The sequence below is a fragment of the Harpia harpyja genome, chromosome 10, assembly GCF_026419915.1.
Source record: "Harpia harpyja isolate bHarHar1 chromosome 10, bHarHar1 primary haplotype, whole genome shotgun sequence".
NCBI classification, from domain to species: Eukaryota; Metazoa; Chordata; class Aves; order Accipitriformes; family Accipitridae; genus Harpia; species Harpia harpyja.
Window position 1 is genome coordinate 34,891,800 of NC_068949.1, and position 17,664 is coordinate 34,909,463.

The window sequence follows — 17,664 nt, forward strand, 5'->3', positions numbered from 1 at the left end:
CAAAGGCTGTAGCTCTCAAAAGGGATAACATGCATTTGTGAAGAGGAGAAGGGTATGTTTGTGTAGTCACAAGTCAAAGAGATCAATTGATCTTTGTGATTTCTCTGTTAAGAGGTGATCTCTTCTGTGTAAGGGTTTGAGAACCCTGGCAGTAATCCTCATTTCTTCATTAGAACTGAATTAAAGTGCTAAGGTTGAGAGATCTCTTCAGATTAGTTATACTAGTGTCGGAAGTCCAGCAGGAATGTTTCTTCTGTAATTTTCAAAGTAACATGTAAAGATACTTCATTAGTGGCAAATGTCTTAAAGCACAGTTCCAGTCTTATATAGGATCTTGAATCAGGAGAGAGCTCAAAACCCTAATGGTACTTCAGAGGAAACCTTTTTCAAGCACAAGAGAGGTGAATTAAAGAGATGAAGACTTAAATCCAGGGTATGGTTCCTACTGTCTTCAAGTAACAGATGTTTCAGTAAAGGCCTTAAAAATCCCAGCAGTGGGGTTCCAGTCTAATAATTGCTGGTACTGCTATGCTAACAATTTAAATACACTGCTTCTGGAAGATCATGACATAGGTAGAAGTTATTTCATTGTCCAACTGGCTGTCATCTTTCTTTTTTTAATGTTATTTTTCAGGCCATGGAATGATTGCACCCATCAATGATCTACCTGGGATAGATACTTCCACATTTGTTAAGGGAGAAAAACTTACGCGTTGCAAGTTAGCCAGTTTATATAGATTGGCTGACTTGTTTGGGTGGGCACATTTGCCAAATGCCTATATCACAGTAAGTATTTTATAGAATAAAATTTTTTACTTGGAATCTTACCTAGTCATTCAACTAAATTTTCCCCCTAAATATATAAATTCAAAAATAGGTCAGTAATCCATTTTATTCCTCCTTTGCAGGTAAGAGTAAGCAAAGAACATGACCACATTCTAATCATTCCAAGAGGTCTGTCCTTTTCTGAAGCTTCAGCTTCTAATTTGGTACGTGATTCACCTGCTGTAATAACCAGCAAGGCTCAGCCTGTTTTCGAAGAGACTTTTGTGGCTGCTAAAATGGACTTCTAAACTATAATCATGCTGTTATTTGTTTTTTAATCTTTACCCACCAGTTGAAAAGCTGATTAACTATTTAGATACTAGCATCCTTTGTCCTCAGCATCTCTTTTTGGGTTTAGCTTTGCTTTCTGTTGCTTTGTCTTCAGCTTAAATGTGGAGCAGCAAAGTTTTGTTTTCCTGTCTGATGAAGCTCATCAAATAGCCTCAGTGTAACAGCAACCTTTTATAACCTGACAATATGGTAATACATATGAAATTACTCTGTAGGAGTAGTGTTAGTAGAATCAGCTCTTATTTTTATAAGTGGGGAAATAAAGATGAGTAATCTTCCCCAGGCCCAACAAAGGAGCTGGGTGAAGTTACAGATTGGCTTTTAGGCAATGGTAGCTACTAAATCACGTATCTTTTGGTGCAGAACCTGCCATATGTTCTTCATGTCAGTATGTATCTGTAAAGAAACTACCTCCAGTTGAAAAGGGTAGCAGATTGAGATTGATAGCATTACACCAGCAAACACAGAACCAAAATACAAACATGAGAACAAGATCTGATATGACCCTGTTGTTGTTTTTTGTTGATCCTGGAATAACTGTTATAATGTTTCCATGAAATTGAAAATTCCCTATGCATTTAATTTTCTTATTGGAAATTTCTCGGAGGCTGAATTTTCTTCATATTTAAAATGCAGGAAATGTTAGTGAGATGTAGGAAATGCTAACGAGACTCATTTTGAAAGTCATAAACAAGGAAAGGTCAGCTAGACCAAAGAGGAATATATGTTGTGTCAGGGTCTTATCTTTACTTCTTCCATGGTTGGACTTCCAACAACTATCAAGGCCTTGGACACCAGGATAGTTTATTGACACACAGATTCATGGCTGCTCTCCTACTTTTTTTCATGCTCTGAGCCCTAAGTATGTGGGAGGAAATTTGGAACCAAGTAAGAAAGGGAGGGTAGTTTATAGGTAATGGCAGTTGTTGCAAATTTTTTTAATATCGTTCCTTTGTTTGACTTTTCCAGGTTAAAGTAAACATCCTAGGGGATGTAGTTGACCAGGGAAGTACGACTCTAAGTATTGACAATGCAGGATTCAGTCCACATGTGGCCATCTACTCCACACGCCCTGATGTCAGATGTGTAATACACATACATACCCCTGCAACAGCAGCTGTAAGTCTTCCTTCTAGCACAAAGAGTAAAAGAAACTTGGAGAACATTTCTGAATCTGAATCACTGCTTGTGGCAGTTTTATTTTTGTTTTTAACATAGACTCTACAGTGATAAAGAAAAGTGTAAGGTTATCAAATAAGCAGAGAAAGAGGGCTGGGCCACCACAGTGAAATGGATAGGAATAAACTGATGCTCAGATACAATTGTACTCAGGTTGAGGAGGCTGCAACACATCTAGTTTACACAGGCTTCATTTATAATGGCTTAGACCATATAACGTGCTGCATACATCGTCATGTGCATTATGCAACTCTCATTTTTAAGTGGCTTAATTATAGTTATGGTCAGTTTGGATTTATCTCACTATTAAAAAGACATCGTTAACTTAAAAAAGATCTATATAACAATGATGAAAATGTAAGGAGGCTTGAAAGAATTGGTTTGAGATAAATAGATAAATTTCTTTTATTTTATATATAAATGCATATATGTGCATTCCTTGACTACAGACAAAAAAAGGAATGGATAACTTCTTTTATACTAGCTTTTTGAAGTTATAAATGTGGGAAAGAAGGAAAAACTATTAAGTAGGCTTATGCGGAGAATTAAAAATGGATAAAACTCACTAAAATTAACTTAGTTGGGATAATTTGTCTTTTCCTATAATGCATCTGTCCCTAGGTTGGGTAGCAGCAGCTCTGTCACCCTATTGCAAATTAGACTGGGGGGGGGGGGGGAAAGGTGTTATATCTAAGCTTTCACTATGGAGAGTTTTCTCTCTTCTAGCAAAGATACAAAGTACATCCTGCTAAGGCTTTGTGGTTGAGATGTGGGGTTTAAGAGTTTAATTTTTTCCTAATTATCAGTACTTCATTTTCTTGAAACAGGTTTCATCTATGAAGTGTGGCATCCTTCCCATATCACAAGAGGCCCTGATTCTGGGAGATGTTGCTTATTACAACTACCAGGGATCTCTTGATGAACAGGAAGAGAGAATTCAGCTTCAGAAAGTTCTTGGACCCAGTTGCAAGGTATTCAACCTCATTCATGCTCTTCATAAACAATTTTCATGTACTGCGCCAGTTTCTACCATTTAACATTAGTGTCTTCATTTACTAGGTATTAGTCTTGAGAAACCATGGTGTGGTAGCACTAGGAGAGACACTGGAAGAAGCATTCCACTATATTTTCAATGTGCAACTGGCCTGTGAAACACAGGTGAGAGGGACTTTATCTGTATTTAATTTCAAACACTTATGCTGCTGAGTTACAGATTACATCCCAGATGGGAAGATCTCTAATATTACAAAATACTTGGAGTTGTGGAATCCAGTAATCATATGCCAGGTCAAAGTTGGAGAAATTGGAATAATCAGGAAAACATAGAAGGAACAGCACAAATACTGTATCGCTCTTCCTAGAATGAGTATCAGTGTTGTTACACTCTGAAGGGTACGGATTTTGTTCCATGCTGCGGAGAGTGAGCTTCATGCAGAGAATCTGTCAGATAATAGATCTGGTGGTACTTGCTGCATGTGGAAGTGTGACTTAAGATCTCTCGACATCCAGCTCGTTTATCAAAGCTGAATGTTGTGACAAGAAGCTTCTCCCTTTGATCACAAAGATTTGTAAAACCAAATAAACAAAAGGTCTTTGGGGCAATGGTAGAGGGTAGCATATTTAAAAATAACTTGAGTCCCAAAATCAGTTGTTTCCGTTTTGTCTAACTTTACCTAGTTAGGTACCTAGATATTATCTTTAACCTGTGGAGAGAGACCACTAAAAGTGTCCTCACGTTCCATAACTCTTAAGCTCATCACCAGAAACTTCCTCACTTTGCTCTTACTTGTTCTCCAGTGATCCTTCCCTCCCTTGTCCTGCCATTCTTTTTGAGTTCAATCACTCGTTCATTTTGAAATGAATATAAAAATAAAAAATTTTTAGTCTTGTGATGCAGAAAGACCTTAAGGTACTCTGAAAGATAGTGTTTGAGTCTACTCCTTTTGAAGTGCAATTATTAGCAGATATTATCATCCTTTCCATACAAATTACTTGCTATATATTTTAATACATTTTTGCACAGTAGAAAACTAGCCTGAGAAATAACTGCAGCATGTGTGTAAGTATGTTTCTCCTATGAATTCAGAAAAGCAGAGAATTCAAAAGCTTTTCCACAAATGAAATACACTCATTGATGTCTCTAGGTTCATGCATTAGCTGGAGCAGGTGGGATAGACAATCTCCTACTACTGGATCTGCAGAAGTTTAAGCCTTCCACGCACGCTGTGGCAGCAACTGGAGGAGGTGGAGTTAATATGGCTTCACAACAAAAATGGAAAGTTGGGGAGCAAGAATTTGAAGCGCTTATGCGCATGCTGGACAACCTGGTGAGAACACGTTGATGGCGTTGTCCATGTAGTCTCTGTAAGCTTCTGAGAGTGTAGGATTAGCTTCTGTAAAGCAAATTATTTTTTCTGGTTTCTTTGTGAGTTTGAAAATGAAGACAGAGTAACTTTTATGGTATATGAAACCTCTTCTGCTTGGTTTAGTTTTTATGTCAGTGTATCTGACAGTAGTCTTGATAAGAATTTATGTTTTGAACTTGATTTTGTCCAACCCATCTCACAAACATATTTGCTCTTCATAGAAGCTTAATAGTAAAAATGTATTTTGATCACCACCTAGTAAATAGACATAGCATATTCCCTCTATATTTTGGTATTAACTCTAATATTAGGAAATAAGGTGATAATTTGTTGTTTGTTTGAAATGTCCATTTTGCTGCACTATGAATTCTGGAACAGCCTTTAATACAAATAGAGTGAGCAATGGGGGAGTGTCATGAACTAGGATGTGCCATTGTGCATACAGATAAATGTCCTCATGAACGCTGCCAAAGTCATAACCTGAGCAGGGGGTCATTTCGTGGTCACACGTTCACAAAGGTGGGAGGACTGTGACGAGTGAGTGAGGTCCGTCCAATTGCTACTGTACTATATTTTAAATGGGTCTCTTGAATGTTAATAGTGTGAATGAATGATGGATGACACCACTAGCCCGTTCTCTGAAGAGCTCAGTGGACCTGTTTAATGCACATAGGGCAGCACAAAATTGCCATGACTTCGTTGAATAGCCTTTTCTGATTTTTATTTATTTATTTTAAACAATTTTTTCTTTTTTTTTCTTTCCTCCTTTGTAGGGATACAGAACTGGCTATGCATATAGGCAACCATTAGTCAGGGAAAAACCCAGACATAAGAGTGATGTTGAGATCCCAGCCACTGTGACTGCCTTTTCCTTTGAAGACGATACAGTCCCGCTTTCCCCCCTGAAATTCCTGGCACAGAGGCAACAGAGGGAAAAGACAAGATGGCTGAACTCTCCAAACACATACTTGAAAGTTAATGTGCCTGAGGAGTCCTGGAATGGGGAAACCAGTCCCAGGACTAAGATCACGGTAGGTAGATATTTTAGGCAGTCACTTGGTTTTTGCACTACTTCAGAGTAAATTACGCACAATTTATATGAGGAAATCTTTAATAGGATTAGCAAATAAGTTTATCAAGCAAATAAAAACAGGCTTTGGGGAGACTAAATGATATTAGTACTAAGGCCCCCCTCTGTTTGGGGGGGGGTGTAACTGGAAGAGTAACAGTTTATGATAAAATTTAACAATGATTTCCCTTTTGTTACAAGCTCTTCTGATTCCTGAAGTAGAGAACAGTTTTTCTACCATATCTCTTTGTGCTATTAATTATCCACCAAACACAATAAGATTTTTAAATCACCCATGGGTTGTTTTCTTCTCTACATGAGGGAGACACAAGCTCTAATTAATCACTAACTGCCCCTTTCCTGTTTGTGAGTCTCCTGAAAACAGACTTCGAAGAGTCTGTTCATGCTGCTACTTTTAATGATCAAGATTTTTCCTCCTCCTTCGGCTCACCACCATGCTTCCACTGTGTTTCCAGCCTGGAGAGAGGTGGCTCTCGTGGGACTCTGAAGCATGTTATTTGATACACCTAGTTGCATAGTGCAATTGTAAAAGCATCAGCTCCTCCTGCTGGCAGGCTAGCGAGTTTCTAAACTTAAGTTTGGAAGAAGCACCCTCAGCAACTGATTTAAAACCCTGCTTACAAAGGAACAATACTGCAGACAAAACGTGGGGTTAGCAGAGGTGGAACTTGATTGCATGAGCAAGGACTCTGGAGCTGGTGGATTGATATGCCAGTTACTGGAAGTGTGATCCTTTCTAAATATGACTTCATTAGTAAGCACTTTGTACTGCATTTTTCAGGAGTGTATTTCAGTGTTTACAAAAAGTAATCTTGATGATACGTGTTCAAGGCAACTTAAAGCCTCTTGGGCAAACATACAAACTTGTAAGGAGTTGGGATTATTTTGTGTCATGTGGAATTGAAATAAAGTCAGGAAGTCCTTTCTTTATATCTCTTCTGTAACAGTAAGACAACACTGAGAATTGTTCCTGCCCATCATGCTGGGGTTTTTAGCTTTTTTTTTTTTTCTTTAAGTGGATGAAAGCTGATGACTCCTCCAAGACTAGTGGAGGAACACCAATCAAAATTGAAGATCCAAACCAATTTGTTCCTCTAAACACAAACCCAAGTGAAGTGTTGGAAAAGAGAAATAAGGTAAAAGAAGTGTAACAAAGAAAACCATAACATTTCCAGATAAAATTGTATGTTCAGTTGATGGTTCAACACGGTGGTAAAATAACATTTTCAAGTGTTCTGATTTTACTAAGTAGTTTCTTACACTGTATGTGATTTTTGGCACTAAAAAGCATGTATTTAAATATATGATATACATGAAGTCTGTAGATTCATATGCAATATATATAAATTTTGAATGCAAGTTTGATGAAGGATGAGTATTAACTCTGGAAATGATAGTTTGGAAATGATAGTCCCTGCTATTTAGCATTATAATTAGTGAATAATTAGGTGTCAACATGAACCGAATTGCTGTGCGTTATCTACAGCATGGTTCAATCTCAGATGGTAATCTCACTCTGTTCTGTATTAATCCTACTAGCACTTACTAAGCCAGAGTTTCTATGGTCCGGTCTACTTCCTAATGGTAGTGAAAAAAATGAGAGGTTATTGTTGGACCTCTCTGTAAACACAAATATCTCAATGCTTTTCCCTTCCAGCACATAAGATGCTGACTGTCAGACTGACCAAATACTCCACCCTAGACATAACTATATTAACAGATATTCAGGATACTTTCCGTTTGATTACTTTTTTTCTTTCTTTCTTGGAAAGCACCATATCAGTATCCGTGGGGACTGAGCTGGAGTCAGAAGGAGCAACTCCCTTCCTTAGAACAGGAAAGGCACTCTCTAATCATCTAGAGATTAATAATACAAGTCCCAGACAATGAATTTTAAATTCACGCATGTCACTATCTCTTTAGATAGTTTGCTCATATTTTTCTGCTGTAGAATTTTTTTTTATCTGATCATCAATCTCTTAAGCACTGACAATGTGAAGCTAGGGCTGTTGGCTTGGGCAAAAAAATGAAGTATTCACAGAAGGAAAAACTTTACCAACCTTTGTGATCAGAGATCTCTCTAATAGCTTAACATGGGTCACTTATTTAGGGGGGATGGAGAGGACAGGTTGAGAGACATGCTATTCCTTAGAGCTTATTTCTAAATACTGGCTTGTGTGAAGTGCAGGAGCTGGGGCTAGCGTGGATATTTGGGAGTACTTGAGGGGCTAAACAACATATGCAGTGCACTCAGAGGTGGAAGGAGAGATGTTAATTTTTACGTGCAGCAGCATACAGCTTGATCCTCCAGGCATTCACTGCTGCCTGTGTTACTGGCTTTGCAAAGCTGATGGGTAAAGGATTTGTTAAAGAGAAATACCTGTTTCTAACCCAGTTTCTTTTCTCCATGTAGATAAGGGAGCAAAACCGATATGACCTAAAGACAGCAGGACCACAGTCTCAGCTGCTTGCTGGGATTGTTGTGGATAAAAAGCCGAGTCCAGTGAGTAGGACATAATTAATTGATATACATATATTTGGATTATTTGGCTGCCTGTCTTTCAAACATCACTGTGGACCATTTTCTTTCTAAATGCTTTGTTAGAAGTGATTATTTTAATGCCAGGTTTTGGATGTGTGATACTTATTATTCATGCTTCATTTCAGAGGTTTAAAATGTTAGTTTCAAATGGAGATATGCATGGTAGGTTTGCCTGCCATTAATATTAATGAAGTAGGACGCCTGTCTAAGACCATTTAAGCTAACGAGTGATGAACTTTGCAATGCATGGTGCCAAAAATAATCCTTTCATCAGTCTGTGGAACCGCTGCTAAAGGAAATGATTGAGGCCCAGAAATAACTGAGTTTAAAAGGTAGGATGGGACCATGTAGAAGGCAGCTTTCATTAGAAACAAGCTTCTTATTGAGAGGGAGGGTTTTCAGTTTCTTACCTGTCCACACCAACTTGTCTTGAGTAGAATATACTTACTTCCAAACAGTACAGATACCCCTAGTAATGTACCTAACAAACTGTGCTGAATTGTAATAGGGATTCTGTAGTTTCCCACCAGCCATGGGTTAGTGCATCTGTTTCCTCGTTTTGGTTTCCAGCGTTCTTTTGAGATAACACTGAGTTTGCTTATTTATTTCAGGCAAAAAGAATATTTTCTGAATGAGTTTTCTTGCAATATGAAAATTATTTTTTTTGTCATTGTAAGTTTCATCTCAGAAGAGCTCTTCCAGTTGGATTCCTAAATTGGAGCATGAACACAGTTACTTTCCTACAAAAAAAAATCCTAGAACTTGAGGCATTTGCAGAAAATATGGGAAACCTTATTTTTTAATCCCTGTTGTAAAAGAACTTTCACTTCTCTGAAGAGTATATTAGTCCCTGAAGTATAAGCTGTTGAGGCAGGTCTCTACTCCTGAAGCTGTCCCCCTTGATACAAAAAAACCTCAAATAATCATTGTGCTGCTGCAAAAGGATGGTGATTTACAGCTCAGTGGTCAGTGTTTATTACTATGTGAAAGCATATTAAATAGGGTAGTTTTAGTCTGGATGCATATGTGTTTTTCTTCTGTATTCCCCACCAGCCTGGTGTCACCAAACTTTGGGCAAAAAAGAGACATTAACCATGTATATCTTTCTTGCTTCTTTTTTTAACGGTTAAATTTTGTGGTTTTCTCTTTTCCAGCCAATGCAATTTGAAGATGATGAGCACGCACCACCAGCACCACCCAACCCATTCAGCCATCTCACAGAAAAGGAACTGGAAGAGTACAAGAAAACAATTGAGCGCAAGCAGCAAGGGTTGGAAGGTCAGTAGTGTGTACATGTTGGGGTTTACATTTTAATAATGAGTTCATTCTTAGTTTGAAAATACCTACTGTAAAAAATGTATAAATGTTAATTATTAGCATATACTGTTGGCAACTACTTGAGAACTAATCATTCCTTGAGGTGGTAGATTTTTTGTTAAATGTTTTGGTTTTTTTTTACTTCGGTTACTGTTAAAATTAAAGCAATGAAAGGTTTGCACAGAAATGGGGTTGACAAAAACACACTTTAACATAATGGCTTTTTTTGTCAGAATCATAGAATAACTTGGGTTGGAAGAGCCCATGAAGGTCATCTTAGGCCAACCTCATCCTCAAAGTTGATACCAAAGTTAGATCAAGTTGCTCAGGTCTGTGCCCAGCTGAGCAAAAGTTTACTGAGATGTTTGGTCTTGGCTTCTTTAATTTTTCTTCTGTTCTCCCAGTGTGCAAGACTTATCTACTTTCGCTTTTTACATCTTCTTCCAATACTACTGTTCCACAGGGAATTGCTAATTCAGGGTTGATTTGATTTGTTTTATTTTTATTTTTTTAACAGTAACGCTATGCATTCTTCTTCACTAATATTATGTAATAAAACAATTTTGCTATATATCACATTCAGGTCATAGCGTAATAGCTTACTATAACGGCAAGCTGTGTGACTTACAGCTAGATAGAACCATGGGGCATGCTACTTGGAATGCAACCCTGCCACCCTTTTTAGTGCTTTCTATTAAAGAACTAATATAGAATGATTGTTAGTAGATAAAACACGTAAATCCATAATTCTATAGAGTTTAAACTGTGTATTGTAACTTCTTGATGTTGTCAGCATGAGCAACACAATGCTAGCAGAGTTGAAAATCTTGTAGCACTAGCACTGACATTCTTGCTTGATTTTTACCTTTGCATGGCTACTAATTCAAATCTTGTCCTGCAGATGCTGTACAGGAATTACTCTCAGATGACGGTTCATCTGTGTCACAAATTCAGTCACAAACTCAATCCCCGCAAAATATCCCAGAAAAATTAGAAGGTATTCCATGCAATTTCTGTACAATGACAATGGCTCTGATAACCCGAGTCATTCACTCTTGTGCTGCATTCTTACATTTGCATGAAGTCAACTGAGCCAAAAAGAGCCCTCTTTTTACTAAGTCTGGGTGGGACTCTGTCCGGAAAACTGTTTTTCCCAATTTTTTCTAATACATAATTCTCACAAATAGAAAACAATGCAGGGCAAACATAGGTATTAATAAGGTGGAGGAAATAGATATTATATTTTTATTTTACTGAAAGTGTTAAGATTAGGGTTTTTGCCGAAGACTTTTCCAGCAAACTCTAAGAAGCCATTTTGAAAGGCTACTTCTCCAAAGACTTCTGTATGGAGTGGCTGCATTTTCATAAATCAGTGTCTTGCGGTAAAGCATAATTCTGAGTGTGCTTGGGACTGTATATGTATATGCTGTGTAGACTGTATTTGTATATACTGTATACAGCTTGAGCTGTGTATATACCTGGCAGAGATATTGTTAGCTTTCTCAGCCTGTTTAATGACATTTTCACAGTATTGTCTGCTTACAACAAGTAGGAGTATAGATAAAGGGGAAAAAACCCACATCTAAGCACTTTGGGTTTCATTCTTTGGATCACAGTCCAGCCTCGCAGACTTTGTTTCAATACTCATTTTTTGCATGATAGTGTACCTAAATAATTGCAAAATTGTCTGTTCTTTCAGAAAATCACGAAGATCTCTATACCCAGAATGCTAACCTGATATCTGTGGAGTTGCCAGTTGTGGTGGTGAATGGCAAGGAAGATGCACATGACGTGGAAGATGATCTCACCAAGAGGGTCAGTCAGTTAACCACTAGTACTGTGGAGAGCGTAGAGATTACGATTAAAAGCTCTGAAAAGATAGAAGAGACCCTGTCCCCTGAAGGGTCACCTTCCAAATCCCCGTCAAAGAAGAAGAAGAAATTCCGCACCCCATCTTTCCTGAAAAAGAGTAAAAAGAAGGAGAAAGTAGAAGCATAAGTGCAGTTCTGCTGTGAGGAGACATTGCACATTTTAAATGTTTAAGTTGACCATTAACAGCATAGTGTTAGGGGTGTGCAGTAACTGGACTTTTAACCTAAACAAAAAGGAACTGGAAGAGGTTTTGCTTTAAAAAAAAACCAACCAACCAAAAAAAAAAAACCAACAACCCTTTCGTGTTAATTGAAAATTAATTCATCTCTCGCTTAACTGTGTCCAAAATTGCTATGAGGGTTGGAAACATTCATTAGTTTCATGTAGAACTACACTGGCAGGTGCTCAATTACCATCATAGCAAGATCAAATACCATCATAGTATGCAGCAGCAAGTTCTGCTTGGAGTACTTTGCAGACCTTAAAATTTTCAGTACAGTTCAAGTCTTTATTAAAGTTACTGTTGAGTGATCATATGACTTTTTAAAACTGCTGTCTCATTTGGTAACCAGATCATACATTTTTGTATTGTGATTTTGACCATATATTTTAAGTTTCTGTACCCCTGTTTGAGTGGGTGCATATTAACAGCACACCTTTAAATCTTTTTTAAGATTAGATCATATAGAAATATTATACACTGGCACATAATATTAGGGGGAAGACTGTGTAAGAGAAAGTTTATTTGGAATTATACAAAATGTCTAAAGAATTCCATTCTTCAATAACTTTTTTGCCAAATACTTCATTTTAGTGAAATATAATTTTTGAAGACTTCTTTTTTATTCTATCAGTTGGGGGGGGGAACCCTTATTTTTCAAGAAAGGGGATTTTATACACTTAACATTGATAATTTAGTTTAACTGTCAAAACAAAAAGAAGATTTTATATGTTCAAATGTTTGTATACCATTCAGTATAAAGGTATTATAAGCATGTGAACCAAGCATTTAATAGTAGAGTGTATTTAAGAATGCTTGGTTTAGAGTATACTTAAATATAATTCAGGAATCCAGGGACTTAGAAATCAAAAGATAAAAGCATATAAAATTGGACTGGATTCATGTTTAAAAATTACTTGTGGGGTTTTTTTTCTCTCTCATGGTATTGCTAATGAATGAAGAAAAATAATCTCTTAACATAACCAAATGAAGGAAACAAAACTGTTAAAAGGGAAAGTGAAATAGTAAGAAAATAGGAGGGGACAAAGAAAGTAAAAGTTTGGTGATTATTTTTTTTAAATATATGATATGGATTGTGGGATATTTTTATTAAATCAGCAAAGTGACATTTCCATATTAGGCATTTTAAATAATTTGTATGGATTCATACAGAGTGCAACACTTCGGTTTTTTTCTTCACTTTCATTTGAATTGTAAAAGGGTCTCGTGAATCTGTGTTGTCCTTTGGATGAACCCAGAGCAAATCAGAGCCTAGTGTCGCGGGTAAGGGTGGTACTGCCACTTACTCATTTTTACTGATATTGTCATTTTAGTACTTTTACTGTATTGTAAATACAAACTAAACATAGAAATTAACATAGGGTTTTCTTCGCTGTGTCAAATCGTCTGTAAATCAGTCATCGCAATAGGAAGTACATTTTAAAGATCCATGTGATTCCCAAAATGCCGGTTGAAATATTATTCAATATATAATTGTTAAATATGGCTGGAGAGTGGTTTGGCATGCAAAAATGTTGATTATAGCATGTTTGGGGGCTGGTTAGCTTTGACCGTGTAAGTGTGATAATGCAATGTTGGAATGGATCCTGGAAACAATTTTCTAGCTATCACTAAATACTGGAATCAGTGTTTTTAATCATAGTGGAAACTTTCAGTTGCTTACTTTGTTTTTTATGTTCTACATTATTTGTGTTGTATTACAACATATGTAGAAACAGTAACCTGTGAACTACGCTTTTCATAACTTTTTTAAAAATATATCTAAATGAATGCAATGTGCATAAATATTTTTTAAAATGCAACCGTGAACTATTTGCACCTTTTGCTAATGCCTCTATTTACTTGCTTTGGCATAAAGAATGAGCCAGCCAACTCTTGTGTCCTGTGGAAAATATATAAATGTTATCTGAAATTGCTCATAGATGTAATGCTAATTAATGTTAAATCACAAATAAACAGTATTTTAAATAGATGGATTTTGTATAGCAGCCTTTTGTTTATACGGTGCTCTTACATCTCTCGCTTGTAGAAAAGATGCTTTGATTATGCACATTGCTTCTCAAGAATTTATTCTGAAGATGGCTTCTTGCTTGTGCTTATTCTGAAAGCTATGCAAGAAAATAGTCTGTTCTTATTAGAGAACAGTTGTCTTCTCTGTCACAGATCCTGGAGATAAAAGAGGATAGGCCCGTGGTAAAATACACGGTGTTGTCAGGCAGTTGTTTTGAACCCAGTTGAGTTTGTGCTGTGGGCTTTCCTCTCCCAGAGCACGCTTCCCTGTCGTCTTGTTCTGTGTATTCTGCTCTGCAGCATGGGTTTACATGTGATGGCCTGAGACATAGGACTCAAGTGGTTTAAGTGCTCTGTAAGTACACAGCAGGGAAGTAGCTTGTGGAAATTACTATTTTTTTCATTTTATTAATGAAAACAAAGGGGTTCGTAGGGAAGGCTTTTAATGCAAATTTATTTGAAGACATCTGTGTCATGCCCTGCCAGCATATGGTATACCTCAGAGTCTCTGAGGCTGCAGAAGTTGCAGTGTTTTTATCACTATATCAACTCTGTGCAATGTCTTTAAGGACTTTGACAAATGGGTTTTTTCATTGTCCTTCCACAAATCGGCCTTTTGTTTCTGTTTACAAGAAAGCCAAAATCCAGCCCTCTGAGTCTGGTGGCAGTTTCATGAACTCAGTCCCCGTGTGGGAGGGTAGTTTTGGTTCAGCATTTTAAATAAATCTTAACCAAGATTCGAGTAATTTTCTTACTATCGTTTATCTCCAGGCGCATCGACAGTCTGCTTAGTGCTGCACTAACGTGACACTATATTGACACGGAAGAGCTTACACTGCAAGGCTGAGTGCATCTGTAGTTTTCTTCTTTGAACTCTCTTTATTCTGAAGAGTGTACAAACCACAGCAGACCCTTCATTTTCACTTAGATCTTGCTCTTTCACAGTGTTACAAGAAGGATCTGAGATTCTGCAAGCCAAAGTGTGGAAACAGGTAGATGTTCATAACAGGCATAACATACATGAAGGCTTAAATCCTGGGAAGTAGGAGCCCTTGGAAAGACGAGCTTCAAAACAGATCATAGACATGATAGGAAATAATTATTACCATTAGGATGCTTAACCCAAGAAAGAGCAATACAGAGAAGCAGCGGTGTATGCTATGAGGAATTACATGCAAGCTATGACCCAAGAACCTTATAAAGGAAAACAAAGGATTTGTAAAGTTGTACATCTTTCTACCTCACTTTTGTCTATGCATGGCCGTACTAAAATCTGTATAGTGATCTGGGTGATCACCTGCCGACTTCTTTTAACAGACTCTCACCAGTTCTGGAGACGAGTGTTGCATAGCAAACCAGATTTCACTTGATTTGCAAAAATGGCAGAACAAGGTATACTTTAGATCAGGCTTTAGATGCTGCAAGGAGGCAGGGTAATGTCATGGTGAAGGCTGTAATAGGCCATTTTGACCGATATTTTCCTGCCTTGCCAGTTAAGTTATTGTACACTGTTGAACGTGTAGTATAAATTGCTGTTTTCTCTGGTGCTCAGTAGTTGAGGATTTTCTGTTTTCTGGAAGTCCAGTTTGCAAAACTGAGTTTTCACTGTTTCAGCCTGTGGAAACTTCTCCAACACAATGTACTGCTAAGTAGCCAAGGACAGGGAGAAAGGGCCACTGTGTCCCAAACTGGGCATGCGGGTCCAATGGAAACTTCCAACATGAGCACTGATGTTCCTCCTCTCCCATCCTGCAAACTGGCAGGGAAATGCATCCCCTCGCCCACAGGTTTGTTGCATGGATTGGTGTTTGCTCTTTCAGAGGCCGTTGGTGATCCTGTATGTTAAATGAGGTGGAGGACTCATTGAAAAGCACTAATTAGAAACTGCCTGGCGTTGTGTGTGCAGGCAGCCGGAGCGCAGTCAGCCTGGCTGTGGGCATTGCCATGTGCATGGCATGGCTCAAATGGCGTGAGCAGCCCGGTGGGGAAGGCCAGGAGGGTGTTCGGGGGAGATGGGCACTTCTGACATTTTAGCTGTCACAGAGCCTGTATAAACTCCTGGTTTTAGCGAGTTGCAGACTGGCCAAACTTGCACAGACTCTTCGAGGAATAGTAGAAAGCCCATCCCTAATATAAAGGTTGCTCAGTCCATTGCCACAATTTCTAATCTCAGTTGCAAAGCCAGCAGCAATTTAGGTTTCTAACAGAAAAGATTGCTGGAATGTAATGTGGAGAAACTTGTATTTTTCCACATCCTTGTTCTTTGGAAGTGTTTGATAACATTAGCTTTACATTTTATGTGGGCCGGCAGTACGTGTGAACACGCCCAAGCAGGTTTCACTTGTTCACTTGGACCAGCACACAGCATGGAAAGTTTCAGTCAAGTTTGATCAACTTGTAAGCAAACAAAACAAAGCCTGATGATGAGAACTGGAGGGCAAACAAGAGCTCACGCTCTGCAGCCGTGGTTGAGTCCCAAAGTCAAATGCAGCCTTTGAAAGGTGAAAATTCAAGTGGCCTTTAGATGGCATCAGACTTTCACATTTGCTGCCTTTGCTCCCTGCAGTCAGAAAGCCATTAACAAAGAGCTTTCAAAGAAAGTATTTTGGTGGAGATTTTGTGGGCTTTATTCCAGTTCCAGCTCAGCAAGATGAAAGCAGACATCTGGCTGTCGGACTCATTTTCTTTATTGATTCATTTCAAAATCCAGCAATGGAGCAGGCTTTGTCCAGAAGGCAAGACTCCTCCGGCTCCCCTCGGTCCTCTTACGCTTTTGCAACTAGTTAGGGGGCTTTTTGGTTGGGGTTTTGGGGGGTTTTTTTTGCACTTGTAAACTCACTCCACTGAGCAGAAGAATATCCTTATGTTCAATTTTTTCTCTCTAGCAAGCTTACCCACAGGCTAGAGGGCTCTCAGCATTTCTGGATGGTTGGGGCAGAAGTGACAGGAGTCCCTGATGGAAGGTGTGCAGGGGGGACAGGGCTGAGAAGAAGCAGAGCTTCAGATGTCTTGGGGTCAGGGCAGAACCTTGCTGATTCCCCTTCGGGTGAGCTGCGGGTATGTGAATGGAGAACCAGAAGTCATGGCAGCTGTGTCTCTAGGAAGGTCTACAGTGAAGGAAGATATTTAAAAGTATGAGAAAAACCTGCTGCTTTGGAAGTTCAACCATGCCAGTTTGGAAGATTGTACTAAATTTTCATAACTCTTTAAAAGAGAATAGCGTGCTTTGCCGCTGCTGACCTGTTTGTGTCTCCTTGCTCTTCAGCAGATACATTCTGCCAAAGGCACACTTTGGCACCTTGGTCTCGGTCTTGGTCTCTGAACTGCACGTTGTTGGAGGCTGAGGGCAAGGTCTCGTGAAGCATCGCTGCATACTTGCCCTCTTCTTATGCTTTTCTGCAAGTGTCTTTGCCTTTGTGGGAAATGGGATATTGGGCGAGCTGGACCTTTGTTCTGATTTGTTACAGTTGTTTTTCTGTATTAGTCAAACTTGGGAAGGGAGGGACTTACCTTGTTTGTGCTGTTAACTGTTGTGCATGAAAAATCGGGGGGTGGGGGGAGAGGTCAAAGGGACAGATGCCCTGAGTTGCCTCCAAGAGCAAAAAAAGGCACGTTTGGCTTCTAAAAAAAAGTGGAAGGCCTTGTCAGTGTGTTACTTGGGGTCTGCCTGTAAATGAAGCATGTAAAGGAAGAATGATGGCTGGAAGCATCTGGAGCATGTGTTTAGCAGAACTTCCCGGTCTGTCTTGCCTGACTTTTCTAGTTTCTCCTTCCTATCCCTGGTCAACATTTGTACTGGATCAAACTCGGGCAGAGAAAACCAAAGGCTCAAGCTCACGTGAGCCAGATGCAGGTGTTTTCCCCTCTAGGATCTTATGCTTAGGTGTGACATTAGTGCATCCGTATCACGCGGGTCCTCAGCCTTTAAATC

General features: G+C 38.7%; 1 protein-coding gene across 10 annotated transcripts in view; it reads left to right on the plus strand.

The window, feature by feature from the left end:
* Positions 1–13,695, plus strand: part of ADD3 (adducin 3) — a 102,705-nt gene extending 89,010 nt beyond the window's left edge. For 9 of the 10 annotated variants that reach the window (XM_052798940.1, XM_052798939.1, XM_052798941.1 and 6 more), the window contains 12 exons: positions 635–786; positions 909–989; positions 2,086–2,235; positions 3,123–3,266; positions 3,355–3,453; positions 4,440–4,622; positions 5,435–5,692; positions 6,768–6,887; positions 8,165–8,254; positions 9,448–9,571; positions 10,512–10,607; positions 11,310–13,695. In XM_052798940.1, coding sequence (XP_052654900.1) covers positions 635–786; positions 909–989; positions 2,086–2,235; positions 3,123–3,266; positions 3,355–3,453; positions 4,440–4,622; positions 5,435–5,692; positions 6,768–6,887; positions 8,165–8,254; positions 9,448–9,571; positions 10,512–10,607; positions 11,310–11,608 — 1,796 coding nt within the window. In that variant the 3' untranslated portion in view covers positions 11,609–13,695. The remainder of the gene's footprint in view (positions 1–634; positions 787–908; positions 990–2,085; positions 2,236–3,122; positions 3,267–3,354; positions 3,454–4,439; positions 4,623–5,434; positions 5,693–6,767; positions 6,888–8,164; positions 8,255–9,447; positions 9,572–10,511; positions 10,608–11,309) is intronic. The other variant, XM_052798947.1, reaches the window with a different exon arrangement.
* Positions 13,696–17,664: the final 3,969 nt, after the last annotated feature.